The 22,095-nt window shown below is 40.3% G+C and overlaps 2 protein-coding genes across 6 annotated transcripts in view; one reads left to right on the top strand and one right to left on the bottom strand.

The window, feature by feature from the left end:
• The window catches only part of DUSP22 (dual specificity phosphatase 22), a 67,805-nt gene extending 59,226 nt beyond the window's left edge, over positions 1-8,579 (bottom strand). Inside the window, 1 exon segment of the mRNA XM_079147303.1 lies at positions 8,227-8,579. Coding sequence (XP_079003429.1) covers positions 8,227-8,247 — 21 coding nt within the window. The 5' untranslated portion in view covers positions 8,248-8,579.
• Positions 8,408-22,095, top strand: part of LOC306665624 (uncharacterized protein) — a gene marked incomplete at its 5' end in the record, with an annotated part of 95,203 nt that continues 81,515 nt past the window's right edge. Inside the window, 3 exons of one of the 5 annotated variants that reach the window (XR_013765091.1) lie at positions 8,538-8,936; positions 9,561-9,719; positions 16,394-16,492. Coding sequence is in view for 1 of the 5 variants with exons in the window: in XM_079147305.1 (XP_079003431.1) it covers positions 8,538-8,936; positions 16,394-16,426 (432 nt within the window). Of the gene's footprint in view, positions 9,720-16,393; positions 17,512-22,095 lie in introns of those variants that run through there. The other 4 variants (XR_013765093.1, XR_013765092.1, XM_079147305.1 and 1 more) reach the window with 4 other exon arrangements.

The following is a 22,095-nucleotide window of genomic DNA, read 5'->3' as shown; positions in this document are numbered from 1 at the left end:
TACATCCTCTTAGGGCTCCGGGTAGCTTTCAGCATGAAATATAAATTCTACACCTTGGCAGCAGTGAGACCTTTCAGGATTAAGTCCACATAAGTCTTCAGCCTCAGCCCCAACCCTAGTGCCTTCTCCAATCTCACCCACATCTGAAGAGGTAACCATGGTACAATAGCTAATATGGCCACATACAGAAAATACAGGCTGGGGCCCTCAAGTACTAGCATCCAAGTTTTATGGGGAAATAGCCCAATTTTTTAAAAAAGAACAAGTTTTTAAAAATAACTTACACATTGTGGTGGACAAAAAACAAAACAAAACAAAAAAACCACATTTGCGAGTTGGCTATGGCCCATGATCATCCAGCCTTTGATCTCTATTTGCTACTGGCATCATATGTGTAAATATGGTAGTCAGTTATCCCTGAAGGATTCATTCAGGATACCCCAAGGATGACACAATTGGATCCCTTTATAAAATGGCTTAGTATCTGCATATAAAATATGCACATTCTCCTGTATACTTTATATCATCTCTAGATTACTTATAGTACCTAACACAAAGTAAATGCTTTTGGAACTTTCTGGAATTTGTTTTTCATTTTCTTTTGATCTGTGGTTAGCTGAATATGTGGATGTGGAACCCACAGGAAATGAGGGTTGACTGTATTTTTTCTAAATGTGATTAGTTCTCTGCTGGGTACTCAAGTAAATGCTTCTTCAACGAATGCATGAACAAATGGACAATATCAAGAGGGTAGAAGAAAAATGAAGTGAGGAAAGAAGCAACATAAAACATTATGGTTGATAAAGCCTGATGCAAGCTAAGTCTGAGAGATCAAATGTTGCCTGTCTCTGCCCTGGGTGGGTTTCCAGATGGGAAAAAGTGACCAGCAAAATCACTGGCACTGGGGATGGTATGGAAGCAGAGCAGGGACCCAAAGGAGCACTGGAGAAGAGTATGAGCTGACAGAAAGGCTGGACAAAAGAAGTAACTTACTAAAAATTATCTAAGATGCGTATTTTGAATGCATTTAAAATAATTTCAAGTAATACAAAGAGAGGACAGAGTTGTGTCAGTAAACTTTTAATTCAATTTTTCAGATCACAAGAGTGACCTAGAATTTCAAGGGCTAAAAAGAGAAACTGAATTGCTCATCCCCATTTCTGTAGTCAGATTCTGGTTCTCTTCCATATAGAATTACAAAACAAGATCAGGGAAGGCTGGCTGCCAGCAGACTAAAGAAATCTGTCAACAGTTAAACTTTTACACCAGTCGGTTTCGTAATTCAAGCTTGAAACTCAAAAAATCTGAGTCTTCCCTTTCCTGATGTTATCATTGCTGAGTAGATCTCAAGAAGATATCTGAGTAGATATCAAGAAAATGAAATAAATGAAAGGATTTTTTTTTATATGAAAGATGGCTTATAGAGGTGACTGGGGAGGAATGGAGTGCTCATTTGAGACCACAAGATTGACCAGTCAATGCACAGAGAATCTGAATGCAAGCTGGAAAAAAGAACAGAGCAAGAGTGAAATCATCACTATATGGTGGGAAGGAAGACAGGTCAGAAAGAAAAACGTTTGTAAATATAACTGGAGAATGTTCTACTACACTAAAAGAACAAAGATAGAATTGGTCCTAATCACCTTTGGTCTTTGAAGTCATTGTTCTTTCTCTCTGCTGGGATGGTGGCCTCTTGTCCTTCAGGTCTTCCATGAGATAATAGCTTCTGGGCAATTCTTTCCTGACACCAAACTCCCAGCCATCCTCCTTCCTATTACCCCGTTTTATTTTCTTCAACACTTTTAGCAGTGAAATGGTTTTAGTTATTATTTATTTTCTGATTGACCCTGAAGAATGGAGTCATGCCTTACTCCATTTTCTACTGCTATAACAGAATACCTGAGACTGGATGGTCTGGAGAGGAAAGAGGTTTATTTGGGCTCAAGGTTCTAGAAGTAACAAAGCATGATGCTGGCACCTACTCAGCTGTTCCTGGTGGAAGGACGAGCTAGAGCATGTGGAAAAGAGAAAAGGGGGCTGAATTTCCACAACAGTCAACCCATTCCTGTGAGAAAAACAGTAATTCACTTCTGAGGGCTCTGCTCTCAAGTTCCAAATGCCTCCTAAAGGTCTTGCCATCCCTCAACATTATATTGGGACCAAACTCAACATGACTTTTGGTGAGGACAAATCAAATCATATTCAGGGTACATATGTCTTGTTCTTTGATGGATCCCACAAAATTTGCCCTAGCCTCTGGCACAATACGAAGTGAATAAATGGTGACAAAACACATCACAGAGGAACAGCTGTCTTGCATTCTGCTGGTCAAAAAGATTCCTGTTTTCTGTTGCAAGGTTGTTTGGGCATAGGTAATGAAAGCATGATATTCCTGCAGAAGAACTATGAGATCACAATGAAGACTCCCACTGGTAGTTGATGGCTAATCTTGATCAAGGGCCTTCACGTCCATACGCTACACTACTAACACTGGTCATAAAGAAACACAAAAATCTAAATCCTTAGCCACATAAACATACTTATGTCCAAAAGATTACTGCTTCTAAGGCAGGAAATATGTTGAGTTTATTTTTAAACATTTCTCTTAATACTTCAGGATGCTGTGGAATCTAAAAACCCCACCCAAACAGATGTAAGAGATAAATTCCTGGTCAAACAGCCAGCAAAAGAACATGAAAGTGGATTTGGAGTGGAATCTTAATTCTTCCTAGGTCAGAAAGGACCTTCTGGGTTTCAAAGCCAGGAATGATAGGGGAAAATTTTGGTGCATTCCCTGAAGGGTTAAATGTCACAAAAAAACTTTCTTAATGCCATTTGGCATGCTCCTAACCAGTATACTTTTATAAAGGGAAGATCCGAGAATACCCTTGTGTGCCCTTACAGCATTGCTTCAACTATCAGTTCTGTTAATGTGAAATGAAAATATAACATTCAAAGGAAAAAAGAGAAAGCATTCAGGGGGAGGTGTAGAGGACAGAGACCACAATTGTGGAATTGTTGGTTCATTAGTTCTGAGCTGTGGCTATGTTCGCCTCCTGCAGAAGGGTGCCTATGTCAGCTGCCTAGAACTTGGGCAGCAGAGTCTTAATGTCTTTCATATTTATTTTCCACTACAGGATCTCTCATTGTGTCTTGACAACAGCAGGTGTTCACAATTTGACAGATATGTGAACAGATAGATGAATGAATGAACTATGAAGGCAGCCAAGTCACCTGTTGTCAGATGGAAATGGCAACACTAAGTTACACAAAGAAACTAGACCTTCTAGTCTCCCCCATACAAAAACAGGGTTCCTCAAACTTTAAAGCCCTAGTCTACCATCCAGTCTCAGATCACATAGGCCTCAGGAGATTCTGAGACAGAACACTAGATTATTGGTTCTCAACTTGGGACAAAATTGTCCCTAGAGATATCTGTAAACTTTTGGTTGCTGGGGAAGGATGCGACTGTCATCTATCAGGTGGAAGTCTGGGATATCGCTAGACTTCTATAATGCACAGGGTAGTCCTTCACAACAAATAATTTTCCAGTCCAAAATGTCAACAGTGCAGTTGTTGAGGAATCCTTTTCTATGCCTGGGGGTACCCATTTCCCTCAAACTGCAATCCTTTCTTAACTATGCTCCATTCCTAAGGTGGAAAGAGTCATTCTAAAACAGCTGTTCATCACATCCAAGGCCTGATGCCATCACCATGGCCATTGATAGGACAAATCCAAGAAAACCAAAAACTGGGCATATTTTTCACTTTACAATTCATAAAATTGCCATCTAATAAATTTTCATTTGCTTCTGACAAGAACCTGAATAGAAATTGGGAAAGGTAACATCACATTCCTTTTAGAGCAAATAAGGAGACAGGATTAAACTAACCACTGAGGATCTTTTAGTTGTAAACATCTATGAATTCAGGAGGGGAAAGAAAGTGAAGCTCAGAAACATTAAACTTGTTCAAGATTACACAAATCAGCAGAGTGGCAGAGATGTGTCAGATTAGGTTTTTTGATACAGCGCTACCCCTCTAAGTGGGCTTTTCAAGGAAAATGTATGCACCAATTGCAGTACTGGCCTCCCCATCACCATGAGTAAGCTTCTATGAAATACCAGGACCAAAGGAGGGAGAAAAAAAGAAGAAAGAACAGTGGAGTAGACAAAGGGAATGGAGGAAAGGGAGAAGGAATAAGGGATGGGATAAGAAAAGACAGTGAGATGAATCAGACCTAACTTTCCTATGTACATTTATGAATATACCACAGTGAATCTCACCATCAAGTACACCCACAAGACACTAATTTAAAAGTGAAGTATAAATAAATAGCAGAAAGATTGGTAGAAAAGAAGGAAGGAAACGGGGTGGGAAGAAGAGAGAAGAAGTCCTGGGGACTAAATTAGGACAATTATATTCCATGTTTTTATAATTATGTAAAGGTGAATCCTATTATCATGTATAACTAAAAAGATGCAATTTAAAAAAATACAGGATAATATTCATTCCCACCAGGTAGGACACTTTCAGAGAACATAAGACAGGAAGGAAGGAAGAAGTCACCAGACCAGGCATCTCAATGTTTGATGAGCTGAACTAACCCTAGCAATCAGTGGAGGACAAGCTGTAGAGTCATGGAGTTCTCACATCCTGCCCTAGAAGGACAAGGCTTCCACCCACTTTAGTTCATTCATTTAGGCTGATGGAGACAAAGGTATGCACATAAGAAGCATCTGGCTTCTCTCATGTAATGTATCTACAGAGACCAGTTTTTAGCTTTGCTTTGATTTTAATTGGATATTGTCATAGTTAAAGATAATGAAATGACAGTGAGGACGATTTTGTGTGTAGGACTCTCCCAAAAGATGTGGGGGGTTTACACTCTTGAGATAATTTTAAGTCAAGTGAGTTTTCAGTCTCCACAGAAGCATGACATTTGCAGGAAACAGCCTATTTAACACTAATCTTACCAGAGACTTTTACACCTTTTTATTAAAGTCAGACATGAAGGAAGAGAGAAGACTTTGCCTGTTTCATAATTAATTTGAACCTATGGGGATCTTTTCGGGTCAATTTTTAGGAACTGTAGGATTTACTTGGGATGAACTAGTGTTATAGCTCAAAGGAAAGACCCGTACTGTCTTCCAAATCAGTGGAAACTTGGGACCAAACCCGATTCTACCACTACCTTACATTAGGATTTAGTCATTCTACCTAATCTTTCCAAGTCTCCATTTGTCAATATGTACAACAGGATAAGATGACCTGACCTCATAGGTTCCTGTGAGGCTTGATTTTACACAGTATAGGTACACGACATGAGATTCAAACATAATAGACCAAGCTGCTGTGTTGCCTGTCTTCATTTCATTGTTATCTTTAATTGGCTAGAATATAGAAGCCCTTCCCCTCATAGCCTCTTAATAGGGATGTGAAATATACATAAGAACTGCTATCCTCGGGCAGTCAAATCTGACTAATTAGAAGAAGGATTAATAAACTTTCTTCAAGGATGACCAATTTGTATGAGATAAGAAAGAAATTTTGTCCCAGGAACCTCAGTGTACACACACACTCCAAGTTATACTTTTAGTTCTTTTATTTACACATGTTCTTAAAAAAGCATTTCTATGGTCAGCGCCTTCCACTGATTCTAAGCATCAATCGTTTCTTTGTGTTTTATAGTTGGGGAAAACAGGAAGTTCCATTACAAGTTACATAGTGATAGGTGGAAAAGTTCTAGTTAAGTCTCCTCATTGCTGGCTTCCAACAATTTACTTTGCCAGTAACTAACCTCATACTGGGTAATTCTTTCTGATCTCAGGTTAAACATGTTTACCAGGGGGATCCTTTCCTGGACTAAAAAACCCATTATGTTTCTTTAAAAACATGTACTTTTTCTACTCTCCTGAAACTGCCTATCTTAACCTCTGGAACCGACTGTCCCCTACCTATTAGGTGCTCTCTCTTTCTCTCTGACACACATACTGTACACCTGGCAACCTGTGTTTTACAAGAGTAGCCACTGAGCACTTAAAATGTGGCTAGTCTCCAATGAGATATTTCAGTTCAAAATACATAGCAGATGTTAAAAGACATTGTAGGAAAATATATAAAATATTCCATGTATAATTTTATATATTGGTTACATGTTGAAATAATATTTTAATATATTCAGTTAAATAAAATGTTAGTAAAATTAATTTCATGTTTATTTTTACATTTTTAATGTGGTTATTAGAAAATTTTAAATTACATAGCTCATGTCATATTTCTATTGGACAAGTGCTAGTCTATGTTAAAGGTTCTAGGAAGGACCTTTGTCTCTGTCACTTGCACAGGACTCCTCTTTCCAACTAGCACAACACCTGGTGCCTAGTAAGTACACTGTCAATATATGCTTATTAATAAAGTCTCTAAATCTCTCTATATATGTTTCTCCATTTCTATACTGGAGATGGTGTCTCTATTTTAATACAAAATAATTCTGATAATAGAGAAGAAATTTATTACTCACTTTGAAAGGTAAAAAAACATGAATATTGCTGAAAGGTATGGAATTAGTTTTGATCCCTTAGGCAATCAATGTATTCCTAAATAAGTCTTTGAATTATAATATAAAATACTACAAATTAAATACCAAAAGATGTTGAGAGGGAACAACCTGAGTGGGAAAAACTCTAGAAACGACCTAAGGAAAGCTAAGGTAGAACCACAATCAATGGGAAGGTAAATGGACCCCTCGAACATGTGATGAACATCTCTATTAATTTTAAAAGTAGAAGGCTCATGGTGTGACGGATTCCAATGCTAATGGAAACAAAATGCAAGTATTTACCTAAGAGAGAGGGAGTCTCTTTCCAAACTTGATCACTTGCCAAATAAATAAGAAGTGTGAATAAAAAATTCTGCTCACCAAAATATCTCAGTGAATGATATGGAGGCACAAAACACAGTTCTTTCATGAACTGAAACTCCAGGACACAGCAGACCTGATGAGGGCAGGTGAAAAGAGTCAGGTAGGTACACAGGATTTCATCTGCTACACTTTTCCTTCCCTGTCTTGAATCCCCACTTCCACATTACCAATGAAAGAACCAAATCACTGTTGACCCCAATGCTGACATAAATAAAAGAAGAGAAAGAGAGAAAGCAAGAAAGCCACAATGTTGTACCCACCAAATATGGAAGCTGAATGTCTGTGGAAATGTGGGTGAGTGAAACACAACCGAGGAAGAAAAGCAGAAGGTCAGACACTGATTTCACCAGGACCATTTCAAAGACCTGTAAAGACTGAACTTGTCCTTGTTGAGGGCTTTTTAAAGTCTTGTGAGAATTTCCTTTAAACCATAAAGTACCACATCACAAATCTTTAACCTTGCGGTTGACATGAATATACCCAGGTAACTCTCTATTCAAGAGCTGGAATATGGCACCTTCGGATGGCAGGAAAAGACACAGATCAATCCACAACCTGGGAAGGCGGGGGCTGTGTGAGGAAACTGGAGAATAGAGGGCGAGGACTTGGACAGAGAAAGCAACACAGATTTTTCTAGAAGAGACAATCAGCACAAAGAGCCTGCCAACAGGTTGCCCTTGTAGCAGAAGCCACATCACCTGGGGACAGATCAACTCTGAATCTATTTTGTCAGCCTGTTATTTAAAACCAGTTCAGTTCTTAGGCCTCTATCAACTTCTCAGTCGATCAGGAAAAGAAAAAAAAGAAGAGAAAAAAATTTTATCTGCACACAAGAAAAAAAAAAAAAAAAAATCTGAGGAGAAAAGAGGAAATTACAGAACGATGTGGGTGGTGAAGCTTCAAGGGCCCGTTTGGGAGCCGAGGGGAGAAACAGAAACCACATCCATTCGGAGTACAGCCGAGATCTCAGCAGAACAAGTGTCAACGCTTTTAAAGGGCACGGCGTTTCGGCCACAGAACGCGACGGCTGGCGCGGCAGGCGCTGGGGGGCTGCTTACCCGGAAGCCGGTCGGGGGTGGGGTGGGGGAACACCCCAGAAACACCGACGGCGATCGCGTCCCCCACCACGCCCTCCCTCTGCCCGCCCCAGGAAAGGTGCGTCTGGTGTTAACGTCACGGGTTCCGTGAGGCGGCGGCCAGCGCCTTTCACCTTGGCGCGAACCCGGAGACCCAAACGCCCGCGGGAGGGGAGGCTGAAAAGTCGAGGCAAAAACAGCACAAACGACGTAAAGACACGTTACCTTGTTCATCCCATTCCCCATGGTGGCTGACTGCGAACTCTAGCACCTTTGGCAGTGTGGTCGCAGGCTCACTAATGGCATATTACAATAGGAGGGAGGAGCAGGTGAGGCGGGCGGGCGGGCGGGGGCAGAGGAGGCGCTCGGCAGGGAATGAATGCTGGCAGTATAAACAACAATAACAATGACTGTCATCCGGGACGGCTCGAGAGACCGGGTGAGCTCTAGGGACCTGGCATGGATGGCTTTCCGCTCAGCCGCCCCGGAACTTCCCGGCGCGAGCAGGGCAGAAGCGCCCGCGGCTTTGCCGGGAAATGGTCTCGCTTGGCTGGTCCCCGCCCCCGTGCGCAGCCCGCGGGCCGAACGCTCGCCCGGCCGCGCGCACCGTGGGATTTATAGTCGGATTCCTGGCGGCCGCGCCCCGCCCCGCTGCGCCCCCTCCGACCGCGGCCGCTCTGCGGCAGCCGGGAGGAGCTCCGCGGCGGCCGCGCAGAGAGCAGAGCGCACGCGCAGCCCCCGCGCTCCCGGAGGCGGTGGCCGAGCAGGCCTGGGGAATGCGCAGGCGCTGTGTGGAGCTCGCGGCCGCCGCGCGTCTGGAAGGTTCCTTGTTGGTCGGTGGTCTCCGAATCCACCCTGGTCATTTACCCTGGGACGACTTTGAGGGGCCTTTTTCCAGCAGTCACTGCCTTGCCTTGCCTGCCTGGGTGAATCAGGTGCTAACCAGAGCCCTAGTCTTCGGGGCTCCCCTGTCTGGGGTTTCTGAGAGTGTGACAGATTTAGGCCGGGGCATTCCTGTGGCCCTGCCCCTCCCACCGACGCCGAGAAGGCTTGCGCGCTGGGGAGAGGTGGACTAGGTGACTCAACTCTGGGGAGGCCTGACCTCCCTATTTGGGGAAGCAGATGACCAGGTGTCTGACCTCATACTTCTAGGCTTTAGATGTGTCCCTTCATCAGTACAACCTGGCTGTGGTAGGCGCCTTCATGTGTTGTTGTGGTTGCTCCCAGAAAGCCCCATCCTTGCTTAAGAACATAGTAATGTTTGCATTGTGGTTTTGTCTGGAGTGGATCACTTTCTAACCTGTGGGAAGAATTGTTCAGGGGTATTCTGCATCCTTATTAAATTATTGAGTTTATTTCTGGGCACAGAATACTTAAGCGAGGGGTTTCTTGGTTTCATTTTTGTATCCTTAGCAATGACCTACACATTGCAGGTACTTAAGTATTTGATGAGTGAACACTAAGCATCAAATTGATGAACGTGGCTCACTGCTGACTAATTTCATCGGCCTCTCCTTATTCATGGAACTGCACACTCAGGCCTCATATTTGTTCCTTAGATATGTCAGGTTTGATCCTGCCCAAGGATCTGTGTTGTGCTGTACTGTCTACCCAGACATTGTGGTTTCCTGCTCTTTGTGTAGCAGCCTGTTGTCTTTGAGGTCTTAGCCCAAATGTCATCTCATCAAAGAGGCTTTTCCTGACCACTGAGTTTAAAGGTGAGTCTCCAGTTGTGATCACAGTACTCTATTTTCCTCATAGCACTTAACATGATTAGAAAGTACATTTTCTTGCATTTTATCAGTCACCTAGCACAAAATAGGGAGTAGTAAATATTTGTCAAATAAATTAATGGCTCTTGTGGGCTGAAAAAACAGAAGTGATGTTGTCAAGGTTGGTAACACTTTTGAGAAAAGTGTACAGACTCCATCTGCTATTTTGTTCCTTGTATACGATATCTCTGGGGAACAAAATGTACCAGAACCCCATGTGTAGGAAACCCCACTCAGTGTGCGCTTGCACTGTTTCTGATAGGTGGGTTTGGACTCAGACTAGTCTGTGCCCTTTCTGCCCCTTACTCTAGGGCTGTTCCTTCTCTATCCCCTTCACTTCCTCTTCTCCCTCCTGCCTCCCAGTCAGCTGAACAGCCTGCCTCTACCCACTCTGTACCACACCATCATTGTGTATTTTTTATCACCCCTCTCCTTAGCGATGGCACATCATGGTTAGTGGACTACCAAGGGAATCCCAAGGCTAACCTCCATTCCTAACTCTCAGAATAATCTTGGGCAAGATGATCAATTTTCTAGGCCACCTTTTTCAAATTCCTTAAAATGAGAGCATCAAATTGTGAATGTTTGAAGGTTCTATCCAATTAATCAACTGCTTTTATTTCCCTCCATTCTCCTTGGGCTATTGTTTCCAGCAGACAGATGAATTTCCAGAGTACAACCAGTTTATGAGGTTGCACTTGCCCATAAATGACATCCATACCCAGTTTTTCTTCTATCATTTATTTGCAACATTTCTCTTATTCATACTCACCTGATAAACTTATTTCCCCAGCTTAGATCATCTGCTTGACGATTCCTCAGAACCTGTCTCCAACAGTCAAAATTAGTACTCAGTATTGCTGCATTCAGTATGGCTCTAGAAGGTCCACATACCCAGAGTTGATCTCAAATTTTCCAATTTATCTTTTTAGTTAAATGGGAAAAGAGGAGAAAATTAATAAAATTATTCCAGAAGTTGAAGAGTCAGATTTTTAAACTTATATTTTATTTTTAAATTTAATCTTAATTCTTTAATTTTTGAGGTGTTCCTTCTCTTTAATTTTTGAGGTGTTCCTTCTCAAGACTATTTCTTCACTCCCTTCCATCCTAACTCTAGAGTCCAACACCACTTCTCATCATAACACAACATAAATATATATTTTTTTAATTTCTTGCAGTTCTGAGAATTTACTCTCTCTAGCTACTGATTATAGAAAGAAGGAAAGGAAGGAAACTGCTAAACAAAGCTAGCATGTTTCACATCCAAAGTAGAATCTGTTAATTCATTTGTGTTCTCACAAAAATTGTCAAGTGTCACTTCTACTCCTTTTACAGTTTTTATTTTCCCTGTATTTCCTGTCATTTCCCCCTTTCTCATGGCTGCTACCATCACACATATTGGCAATAACTCCCAAACAAAAGTGAAGCACTTGTGTGCACAATAAACAATGACCTGCACAAGTCATGTGAACCAGCTGGGTCCGTACTTGCACATGGTTAAGGATAATCAATTAGTAGTATATTTAGTGAGCCATCAGTGAACTTTAAGGTAGAGATGAGTAAAAATTCACAATCAGAAGTTGAACCATTAAAATCAGTCAGATTATTAGAGGTGTTAGTGATTATTTCAGAGAATTGAGATAAACCTCTATTGAAATGAGAAGTAGTTATGCAATCTCCTTGGTCTCTTGAACATACTATATATATAATTCAAGGTTTCATAACTTAAGCATTACTGACATTTGGGGTTGATGACTTTTTGATTTTGGGGACTGTCCTGTGCATCACAGAATGTCTAGAAGCATCTCTAACTCTACTCACTTCCTTTCAGTAGTACCCCATTAGTTATGACAATCAGCAATGTCTCCAACCCTTAAACAGCAAAATACTCCCCACAACTATCATCTGTATGATAGGCTACCGGGACAGGATACCTTATGAATGAAATATATTTGCCCCAAAAGCCAGTTAAATCTACCTTAATAGATCATGTTCATTATCTGTAGAATTGTTAGGCCATATTGTCAAGAGCAAATTAAGAACAAGAAACTTCTGTGACTGGCCATTACCCAAGCTATGATTTTCTCTATGACCTTGTGTAGGAAGAAGGAATAAAGACATAAAACATATTAAATAAGCTAAACTCAGAAAGTCAAGGTTCAAATGTATTTTGTCATATGTGAAGGGGGTTAGCTATCATGAAAATAGAAGGGAGACTATAGAGTCTAAGGAGGGAGGAGGAGAGGGTATGAGGAAGTACTGGCAAATGAAACCTATCAAATTATGCTATGTCCGTGTATGAATATACTAAAAAGAATCCTGCTATAATGTGTAAGTATAATGCACTAATTTAAATAATTATGATAATGACTACAAGGTTCATATATCCAGAACTTGTCTCAAATTCTCATTTTTTTGGTTGAATAGCAAAAAGGAGAAGATTAACACCATAAGTTGAATCAGATTTTTAAATTTATACTTTATTTTTAAATTTAATAATGATTTATTCTTTATTTTTTAGGTGCTCCTTTTTTAAATTATTTATTTTTATTTCTTTACAGACTGCAGTAGTTGAATGAATAAAGAAACTGTGGTATATATACACAATGGAATATTATTCAGTCATAAATAAGAATAATATTATGGCATTTGCAAATAAATGGATGGAATTGGAGAATATCATGCTAAGTGAAATAGGCCAATCCCAAAAAAACAGAGGTGTTCCTCCTTAAGAGACTCTTTCTCTTCACTCCTTTCCATCCTAACCCTATAGCCCAGCCCCACCTCTATTTACCATAACACAATAATGCTATTGATCTCTGAAATAGAACAGAGCAAGTGGATCAGGGGGAGGGAAAGGGAGGGTACTGGGGAATAAGACATCAAATATGTGCGTGTATGAATATGGCATTAAAATAACCCATTATGTATAATTACAGTGCACCAATAAACAAATAGCAGTGACAAAGGAATTCAAAACCAATGCATTTCATTAGAAGCATTAATTTAATGATAAAAATACATGTTTGGGGGTATTCTATGTGTATTAAAGATCATTAACACTTTAAATTTTAATCTTGATGAATTTTGAATAGTGAAGATATACCACTTTGAACTTTCGATGTCAGGGATTTTAACATTAGGTGACCCACTTTTAAATATTTAATAATGATAATTTTTACATTATTTTACACCTTAACTTACTCACTAATATATGGACAATCATTTCACTTTCAAAACATTTTAGTGAATTAAAATACTTTCATGTTCAGTTACTGTATAAATAACAGCTGAATTTACAATATCTTGATATTTGAGTTGGGGAATGAAATCCTGTATTGATGGTGTGCTATTGATTGTGTGTCACTTATTGTTACAGAGTTTTCCTGTGACTCTCCCTTACAACCATCTACATTCTTCAATGATTTTCCTGAATAGTACTTAGTCCAATTCAATAAAAATGAATTAGAATAAAAAAAAAAGCCCAAGAAATTCAAATGAGGAGCTAATCTAGACAAAGCATGACTTGAAAGTAAAAGAAAGTTAAATTTATGCTATGTCCAGGTACAAATGTACCACAATGAATCCTGATTTTATATATAATTATAATATACTAATTAAAATAATGATAACAGTAGAAGGGAAATCAATAGATTACAGCAAGTGGATTTGGGGATCTAACTCATATCAGGATATTATAAATTCAGCTGTTTTAATACATTAACTGAGCCTGACAGTACTTTAATTCACTACAGTTTTTAAAAGGGAAGATACTGGGGAAGGAGATTGTATGCACAAATTATGTGCACAAATGAATATGGCATAATGAATCCCACTATTATATATAATTATAATGCAGCAATAAAAATTAATTAATAAAAGAAAGCTAGATCCCAGTGAATTGTGGAAAGAAGAAACAAGGTGGAATCTAGAACCACAGAAGCAAAGACACAAAACATTTTCTCTTTCTCTAGCATTTCCCAGAGAGAAGATACTCAGTTGAGTACTGGGCCATGAAGAATAACAGCCTGATCATGAGTTTGGCCCCTGTTATGTGTGTCCTCAACCTTTAAAAGGCCATCAATTTCCAGCCCTCTACCCAGTTGTATGAACTTGTCTTCCACCTTTCACCTAAAAGCTTAGGAGCTCAGATCTCAGGACAGAGATCTGAAGAGTGGGAAGAAGAGTAAGTGAAATAGGTATTCAGGTGAATAAGTAGAGCATACAGATAATGTGGGAGAATCTGGGGGAAGGTAAGAGGATAGATGCTGTTGGCATTTTGTTGGGAGTTGATAAAACTGTCAATGTGTGGAGTTCCTGGGAGGGTTGGCAGAGGTTTGCAGGAATGAAAACATGAGGCAGATTTTAAAACAGTATTAAGAGCTGGTCACAGGGGCACATGCCTATAATCCCAGCAACCTGGAGGCCAAACCAGGAGGATTGCAAGTTTTAAGTTAGCCTCAGCAACTTAGTGAGACCCTGTCTCAAAAAAAAAAAAAAAAAAAAAAAAAAAAAAAATGGACTGGGCATGTAGCTCAGTGGTGAAGCTCCTCTGGATTAAAAATCCAGTACCAAAAATAAATAAATAAATAAATAAATAAATAAATAAATAAATAAATAAATAGTCATCCAAAGACAGTCATGCCCTTGTTCCAAACTCTGAATACAAGATGATATTCTTATCAGCCCACATTTCATAAATTCAGCTATGTCTGTGTATTGTCAGTACAACCAGCTATTTCCAAAAAATGTAGCTTTATGAAGGGAGGGACACGTTTTTTTAATGATTGTTTTATTTTGGTGCTGGGCCTTGAACCCAGGGCCTCATGTGGTAAGCACATACTCTACCACTGATCCTCACCCCCAGTCCTAGAGACCAGTTATTATCAATCTTAGCATCTATCTAGCACCTGAGATAATTCCTACTATATGAGAAATCAGTTAAATATCTATTAAGGAAAGCAGCACAGCTGGGAGGTTGTTGAATTTTTCGAGGTATGAGGCTTACAAGTAATTCATGCTTTTATTGCCAGCTACTCTATCAACTGTTACTGTTTTTCCTAGAGCAATGTTGTTTCCATGTGGGTGGCTCTGTGATCTAGGAGTGACCAAAATCCTATTGTCTTTCATTTTTGAAACAAATACAGTGCACACTCAACAGGGAGAGAGAGAGAGAAAAAAAGAGAGAGAGAGGGAGAGAGAGAGAGAATATGAATATCAGAGAGAGAATCTTTGCAAACAGTGCTTTCACATGTTGCTGGAATCTGCTGCGTAGTCTGCAGTTGTAGCTGTGGATGGCAGAATCTATTACTTTCTGTGGTTCTGCTCCTTGGCGTCATGCTGTTATTTGAGATTTGATTAAGAAACCAGGTTTATGCACAGCTTGTAAATTGCCTATGGTTATTTTTCTTATCTGGAATGGTTTGACATGATGCATAGTCTTTCCTCTCTCTGCCAAGAAAGGAAGGTCTACCTAAGGCAACAAAGTAGATCCTTAAAACCTTTCATGGTTTAAAAATACAAACTACCTACGCCCCCCCCCCAAAAAAAAAAAAACCAAAAAACTTTTCATGGTCGATGACACCAACTCCAACTAACAAAAATCTGAACCCCTAATATCTTTTTAGCCTTAGTAGTATAAACCTTCTTTCCTTGGTATCTGACCAGACTGGTGTAAAATCCAGTTTGGGCCTTGTTTTTTCACTCCAGCTTACCTAGGCATAAGGAGACACACCCAAGAGCACTTACCAGTTACCTTCTATGTAGTACTCTAGTCACATTCTCCAAATCTTCATAAAACCCTATTCAAAGTGATTATGTAGACTATTGCAGGGTAGAGTTGGATAGCCCCTAAGTGTCCTTGGTCAGAGGATGTCATCCTTCTTTACTTATTGCACCTGCACAGCCAGTTGCCCTCTCCAAGGCTCACTTCTGCTTCCTTCTTCAAATGCCTGCAGAAGCCAGGGGGCAGTCCAGAAGTCAAGACAGCAAGGGAAGCCCCAGCTTAGAGCAATGATTAGGGCAAGGCAAGCCCTTTTCAGAGGTTCTTATACCTGTCTGCTGAATTACTTTGGAGTTCTTCTCTAGAGAAGGGCTTTGCTTTGCTTGATTTTGTTATTCACTTTTCTATGTGAAACCAAAATTGAACTGGAACTGAAGACACTAAAAAATGTCTGGATAGGGGCTGGAGGGAGCAGGGGATTTCCTAAGAGAATGGAATGTCCCAAGAGAAACTTTACTACCATGAGAGGGGAAGTCCATTTCATATGACATAACACTGTTATTATTGAATACTCTGTTGGGTTTTACATTCATTAATAGCTATTGTTATAAGTTATGCATCATTAAAACCCCATGAATTACAAGAATATCATCACACAAGTGCTGAACAACAGGGCTTGGGCTTGATAACAGGCTCAGGATTATTTTCTTTATTATCTGTTTTTCACTCAATACCACTTGGCCTGAGGAAGAGGACCTGTCCAGATAAGATAACATCACTCAGGGCAACAGCCTAGCACCAATCCATAGTGTTTGCTCAAAGACCATTGACCTTCAAGTGGTGGTAGGCCTGTACTTTCACTATCTCTGTCACACCTATGTGTCCTTTCTTCATGCAGCTTCAACTCCAGGACCCTACAAGTGACGACTAAGACAAGGAAGACAGCTGCAAAGATGATCAAGCAATTGCAGCAAGAGGTACAAAGGGATCACACAAGGTTTGGTCAATTTCTCCTTCACTTCTCATATGCCCCCTTCCTCCTAGAACATGGCAGAAAAATCTGAGGCAAAGATTACCCTGTTTGATTGACCCACAAGTTGCTTTACTGACTAGACTAGATTGATGTCTCAGTCTCTAGCTGGCTTAATAAAGATGTCAATTTCTTCCTCATCCCATCCCAAAATTCAAGATGGCACTTATTTTCTTATTTTACTTCTTATGTTAGTACGAGTTCATAAAGGTGACTTTTCTCAGGTGTAGGTGAGTTTGTCTCAAAGATGATAGGAGATCTCTGTTTCTGCAGACAGAAAACTTTGTAACTTTTTAAGTGGCAGTTCCCCCTCCTGCTTGTTGAGGTTTTGTGGGGCAGCCAAATGGGTGGGCAAGTACAATGGGTGCTAGAAAGATACATAACTGATGTATAAAACAATGTAATATGTGAGTATCTTTCTTTGCTTTAAAAAACATATAAAAATCTCACTATTTTTATTGCAGTCATAATCATAATGCAAAGGGGACAGGCAACTTTCAGTATTGATGGTATCTTATTCAAGCTGTGGTATGAAGCTTCTTTTTGCTTTAAAAGTATGTTTATTTTCTTCTTAAGTAATAGAAGCTCTAGAACTTCAATGTCAGTATAGGTGTTGATCCAGAGGGCTAGAATTGTATATGTGAGCCTCGTGGCTGCAGAAATAAGATATCTAATAAAGTGATCAGTTGAGCTACTCTTGAAACAGAACATTCTGTCTTCTAGTTATTGATTAAATGCAATAGTTTCATAGAAGGCAGATAAAAAGAATCCCTTAGCCCTTCATTTGCTTAAAGATACATATGGTTTTAGTTTGCCTTAGTTACTTTCTTATTTGTAAGCATTTCTTATTTTTAAAATGTTTAGTCATCACATGTAAAGGGGAAATAATTTGTTTCTTTGACTTGGCATAAAGAATCTGTCAGATGAGGTGACTGACTTTGTCCTGGTTTGTCCAGGATTTTCCTGATTTTTAAAACCAAAAGTTCAGTATGGCAGGAATCTCTAGTCCCCAGCAGTCTGGGACTATTGGTTCTCCTACATCTAAGGCACATTTTGGTGAAATAGACATTAGTATTAAATTGGAAAATACTCAATTATTTAAACACCTTCCTCTTCATTGACATATAATCTCGTGTGAAATGTGGGAAAGAAGCAGCTGCCTCCTATACTGGGAAGGGCCAGGCACTTTCAGCTTTGAACACATGGCAGGAATATGTTTCTACTCACGACCTTCATGATGGGCAGTTGATATGTTCCAAAAGAGAAACATTGGCTAAGGAAAATCAATGTCAGTGTTTTTTTTTAGGGAGTGAAATACATTTTGATCTTTTCCCAAATAAGTCAATAAGCATGTCAGGTTATATTTGAGTATTTCCCTAGAAATCATCTCAGATTAACAGTGAAAGTCTTTTTGTACAATATTAAATTCAGGAGATCACAATTATTAAAAGAGTTTTTTTAAAAAGGAATAGGAAGCTCTCCTAAAAGGTTTTAAAGTTCTATGAAGTGGAGGGGTTGGATATAATGCATTAATTACTCATCTCCTTCTGCCTCTGAAGTCCCCTCACTGCCTTCTGTCCCTCAGCCCACTTACTGCCCTCCAGGTGACAGGGTCTCAAATGACCTGTGCACACTGCCATCTCAAGCATGGAGGTGCCTTTTTTGTTCACTCAATCATTTATTGAGAACCTGCTATGTTCTAGGCATTGTGCCAGAAATAAAAACAAAATTGCCCCACGTTTCGCTTACATTTATTTATAAACCCGTGAGAAAAGGGAGTTATGCATAAGTAATTTCCATGCAATGAGGGATACTCTGAGTTTGTAAAATTTGCTTAGACCTACCTCAGCAGGCTCTGCTTTTCTATAAAAGGGGGCATCTTGATATTTCCATACCTTTGGTATGAAAGGTTTTTCCAAACATACACAAATGCTCCTGTGTGTTTTTAGCTTAACAAGTTTGGTTATTAAAGGCCAGGAAATAAGATTGGCATGTCTTAGCGTCACATTCTGAGGCACTTGGTCCATAAATTTTCATTTCCACAGGAGCTGAGATGTAGAGAGTGAGGCCAGTGTGTCATGCTTGGATAGACCGAGGGCTGTTAGAATGTGCCCTTGCTTATAAGCCAAAACTAATTTGGTGGATTCCTACCCTTTCATCATCCCTACCTGTCCTGTCCCCTTCCCTTTCATGGGATTCTTGCTGGTACCATTTTCAAGGAAAACCTTTGGAATTTAGAGAGGCTACATCCATAGTCAATAAAATCAATATAATTATGTAAATACAGGTTTGGGAAATGTTCAGTCTTGGGAAGTAAACTTTTTCTCCTACATTTCTGGGGGAAAACCCAGCCTCAAGAGATACTTGGTTGGGGCTGGAGGTATGCTTCAGTGATAGAGTGCTTGTTTTCGCATGAGTGAGGCCCTGAGTTAGTTCCTCAGCACAGAGAGGCAGAGATATGGTGGTAGCTGGGTAGTCCCAGTCCCTGCACTCACACTCAGGATGCTGAGGGGGGAGGATACCTGGACCCAGGAGTTCATGACCAGCCTGGGCAACCTAGGGAGACCTTAGAGAGAGAGGGAGGGAGGGATGGAAGGAGGAATCGGGGTGGGGGTGAGAGAAAAAGAAAGAGAGAGAGAGAAAACAAACCTGACTGGTAATGAGCTAAAGTCAGCAAATCAAATGCATATATCAAAGAAAATTGGATGTGAGGTTTCTCCCAAAAGCTCACATGTGAGAAAATGCAAGAAGATTCGAGGAGAAATGATTGAGTTGTAAGAGTCTTAACCCAATCAGTAATTAAATCCTCTGATAGGGATTAACTGAGTGGCAATTGAAGTGGTAGGATGTGACTGGAGGAGATTGGAAATTGGGGTGTGACTTTGGGGTATATATTTTGAATCTGGAGAGTGGAGACTCTCTCTCTAAACTTCCTGATGATGTGAGCTGCTTCCCTCTGCCACACTCTTCCGCCATGATGTTCAGCCTTACCTTGAGCCCTGAAGAATGGAGTCAGCCTTCTATAGACTAAGACCTATGAAACCGTGAGCCCTCAAATAAACTTCCTCCTTTAAAATTGTTCTAGTCAGATTATTTAGTCTTAGCATGAAATACCTGACTAAAACAAAAATCAAGTCAGAGCGCTGGAAGGGTCATTGAAGATCACTGAATTCTAGTGTAAGGCAAACTGAGGCATGAAGTGGTTATTCAGTGCCACACAAAACAAGCAGAGTCAGAAAATGTTTGCTGTCTCAGGTTCCCACCTCATTACCCAGCCCTTTTCTCTGGGATTCCCCCACCTTCCTGTTCTCCAGCAATTAGAGGGTTAACGTCTGACACATCTTGGAGCCTTCAGGACTTTAAACTCTTCTCCTGTGTGTCAGTGCCTATGATATAGTGATATTTTGAACATCACCCCTGTCACCCGAGGGTGGGTAAGATTCCAAAGAAAGGCATGGAGAGCAACAACAGCTTTTGGGAGAGAGAGGTGTGTGAGCACAGAGATGATCTGGATGATGGGTGTGGTGGGCGAGACCCGGGGCCCAGGGTTATGCCACATGCATCCAAAGATGGCAACTGGCAGAGACCCAAAGGGCGTGTTGAATGCACCTTGAGAAAAACAGGAAGCGTTTACCATTAGCTGTATGATAATTAGTTCAGCCACTTAGCGCATGTACAGATATATCTTACATGTATGCTTGAGCTCTTGATCGCTTGACCTTTAATAGGATTGGATGGACATATCTGGTTACAATTGCATATGCATGAGACTGCTTATATATTGAGGGTGTTATCTGAATAAAGCGTAAGCTGCTTTGTGAACTTCTGAAGAGTATGTGTTGTTTGTCCCGCTGGTCGGTGGCAAGCGGCAAGTGGCAGATGGGTAGTGTGGTGAGGAGCAGGTAAAAGCATGAGAAGTTGAAGGCAGATTGAGACTGAATAAGGATGCCTGGAATCAGAGATATACATCTCTGAGTATCACCTGCCAGGGAGATTAACCAGTCATGAGAGGGCAGGAGCAGTGTTGAAGGTGGAAGAGTGGAGACTGGTGAGATCCATCGGGAATCCATTTCCACAGTCCAGGCATGTGCTAGGGAGCTAAAAAATGATACAGCAGAAGGAGGTATGGGCAAGGGAGCCTTAGTCAATGATGAAATTATTTGTTGAGCTTTGGGTACTGACATGCAGCAGACACCTGGTGAGACCCTAAAGATAAAAAAGTAACAAGGATAGATTTTATCCTTAAGGAACTTGTAGCCCCACAGGGAACAGAGGCAAGGAGTTAGTTGTATAGCCAAGTGCTGGGAACAGGCACAGGAAAGTGGCCAAGGAAAATCGCATAAAAGGTACTCTACTGTGTCCAGCCAGAGAGATCAAGTAACTTCAGTGAGGACTTAATTCATGGGTGACATACCAGTGTTGAGAGCCCAAAATAGCCAAAGAATTTGGAGTCTAGTGACCATTGGAAGCTTTAACTGAATCCCCAGGTCCAAAGAGGGAAGAGAAAAAATAGATTGCTTGGAGCCTAGTTGAAGCTGGAGCCATGGCAGGGATGGGGGGATCTGACTGGGGCTGTAGATGGAGATTGTTACAGACTGAACAGACAAAACACCCTCAAATTCATGTTTTGAAGCCTTAAACTCCAGTATCTTGGAATATTACTGAGTTTGGAGATACAGTCTTTGAAAAGGTAATTAATGTGTATGTAACACATTTTCTTTGTCCAATAATCTGTTGAAGGCCACCTTGGTTGGTTACATAGCTTGGTATTGTGAATTGTGCTGCTATAAACATTGACTTGATTGTATTCCTATAGTATGTTGATTAGATCTTTTGGATATATACCAAGTAGTGGGATAGCTAGGTCATGTGGTAGTTCCTTTCCTAGTTTTTTGAGGTGTCTTCTTATTTTCAGAGTGGTTTTACTAATTTGCAGTCCCACCAACTTGTGGTATATATACACAATGGGATATTAGTCATAAAGAATAATGAAATTATGACATTTGCTGGTAAGTGGATGGAACCAGAGACCATGATGCTAGATGAAATAAAACAGACCCAAAAAGTCAAAGGTGAAATGTTTTCTCTGATATGTGGAAGCTAGTCCAAAATAAGGGGATAAGAGAGAAAGGTAAAAAGGAGGGAGGGAAGGTGGGAGTGAGGGAGAGAGAAAGAGAGAGAAAGAGGAGAAAGGGGAGATAATTCTATCAAAATAGAAGCAAGACTGGTGGACTAGATGAAGGGAATTGAGAGGGGGGAAAGAGGGATGGGATAAAGAAAGAATAGTGGAAAAAAATTGACCTAACTTTGCTATATACACACACGAATACACCCCAGTGAATCTCACCATCATGTGCATCCACAAGACATTAATTTAAAAAAACTATAAGTAAATAGCAGAAAGATCAGTAGAGTAGAGGGAGCAGGAGGAGGAAGGAGGGGAGGGAAAGGGGAAGTACTGGGGACTAAATTAGAGTAAATCACATTCTGGTTTTCAAAATGATGTCAAAATGAATCCTAATGTTATGTGAAACTAAAAAGAACTAATAAAAAAGGTAATTAAGATAAAA

The sequence above is a fragment of the Sciurus vulgaris genome (genome assembly GCF_902686455.1).
Source record: "Sciurus vulgaris genome assembly, chromosome: 7".
NCBI lineage: Eukaryota > Metazoa > Chordata > Mammalia > Rodentia > Sciuridae > Sciurus > Sciurus vulgaris.
The sequence above is the reverse complement of the archived record's forward strand: the minus strand, read 5'-3'. Positions and strand labels throughout refer to the sequence as shown.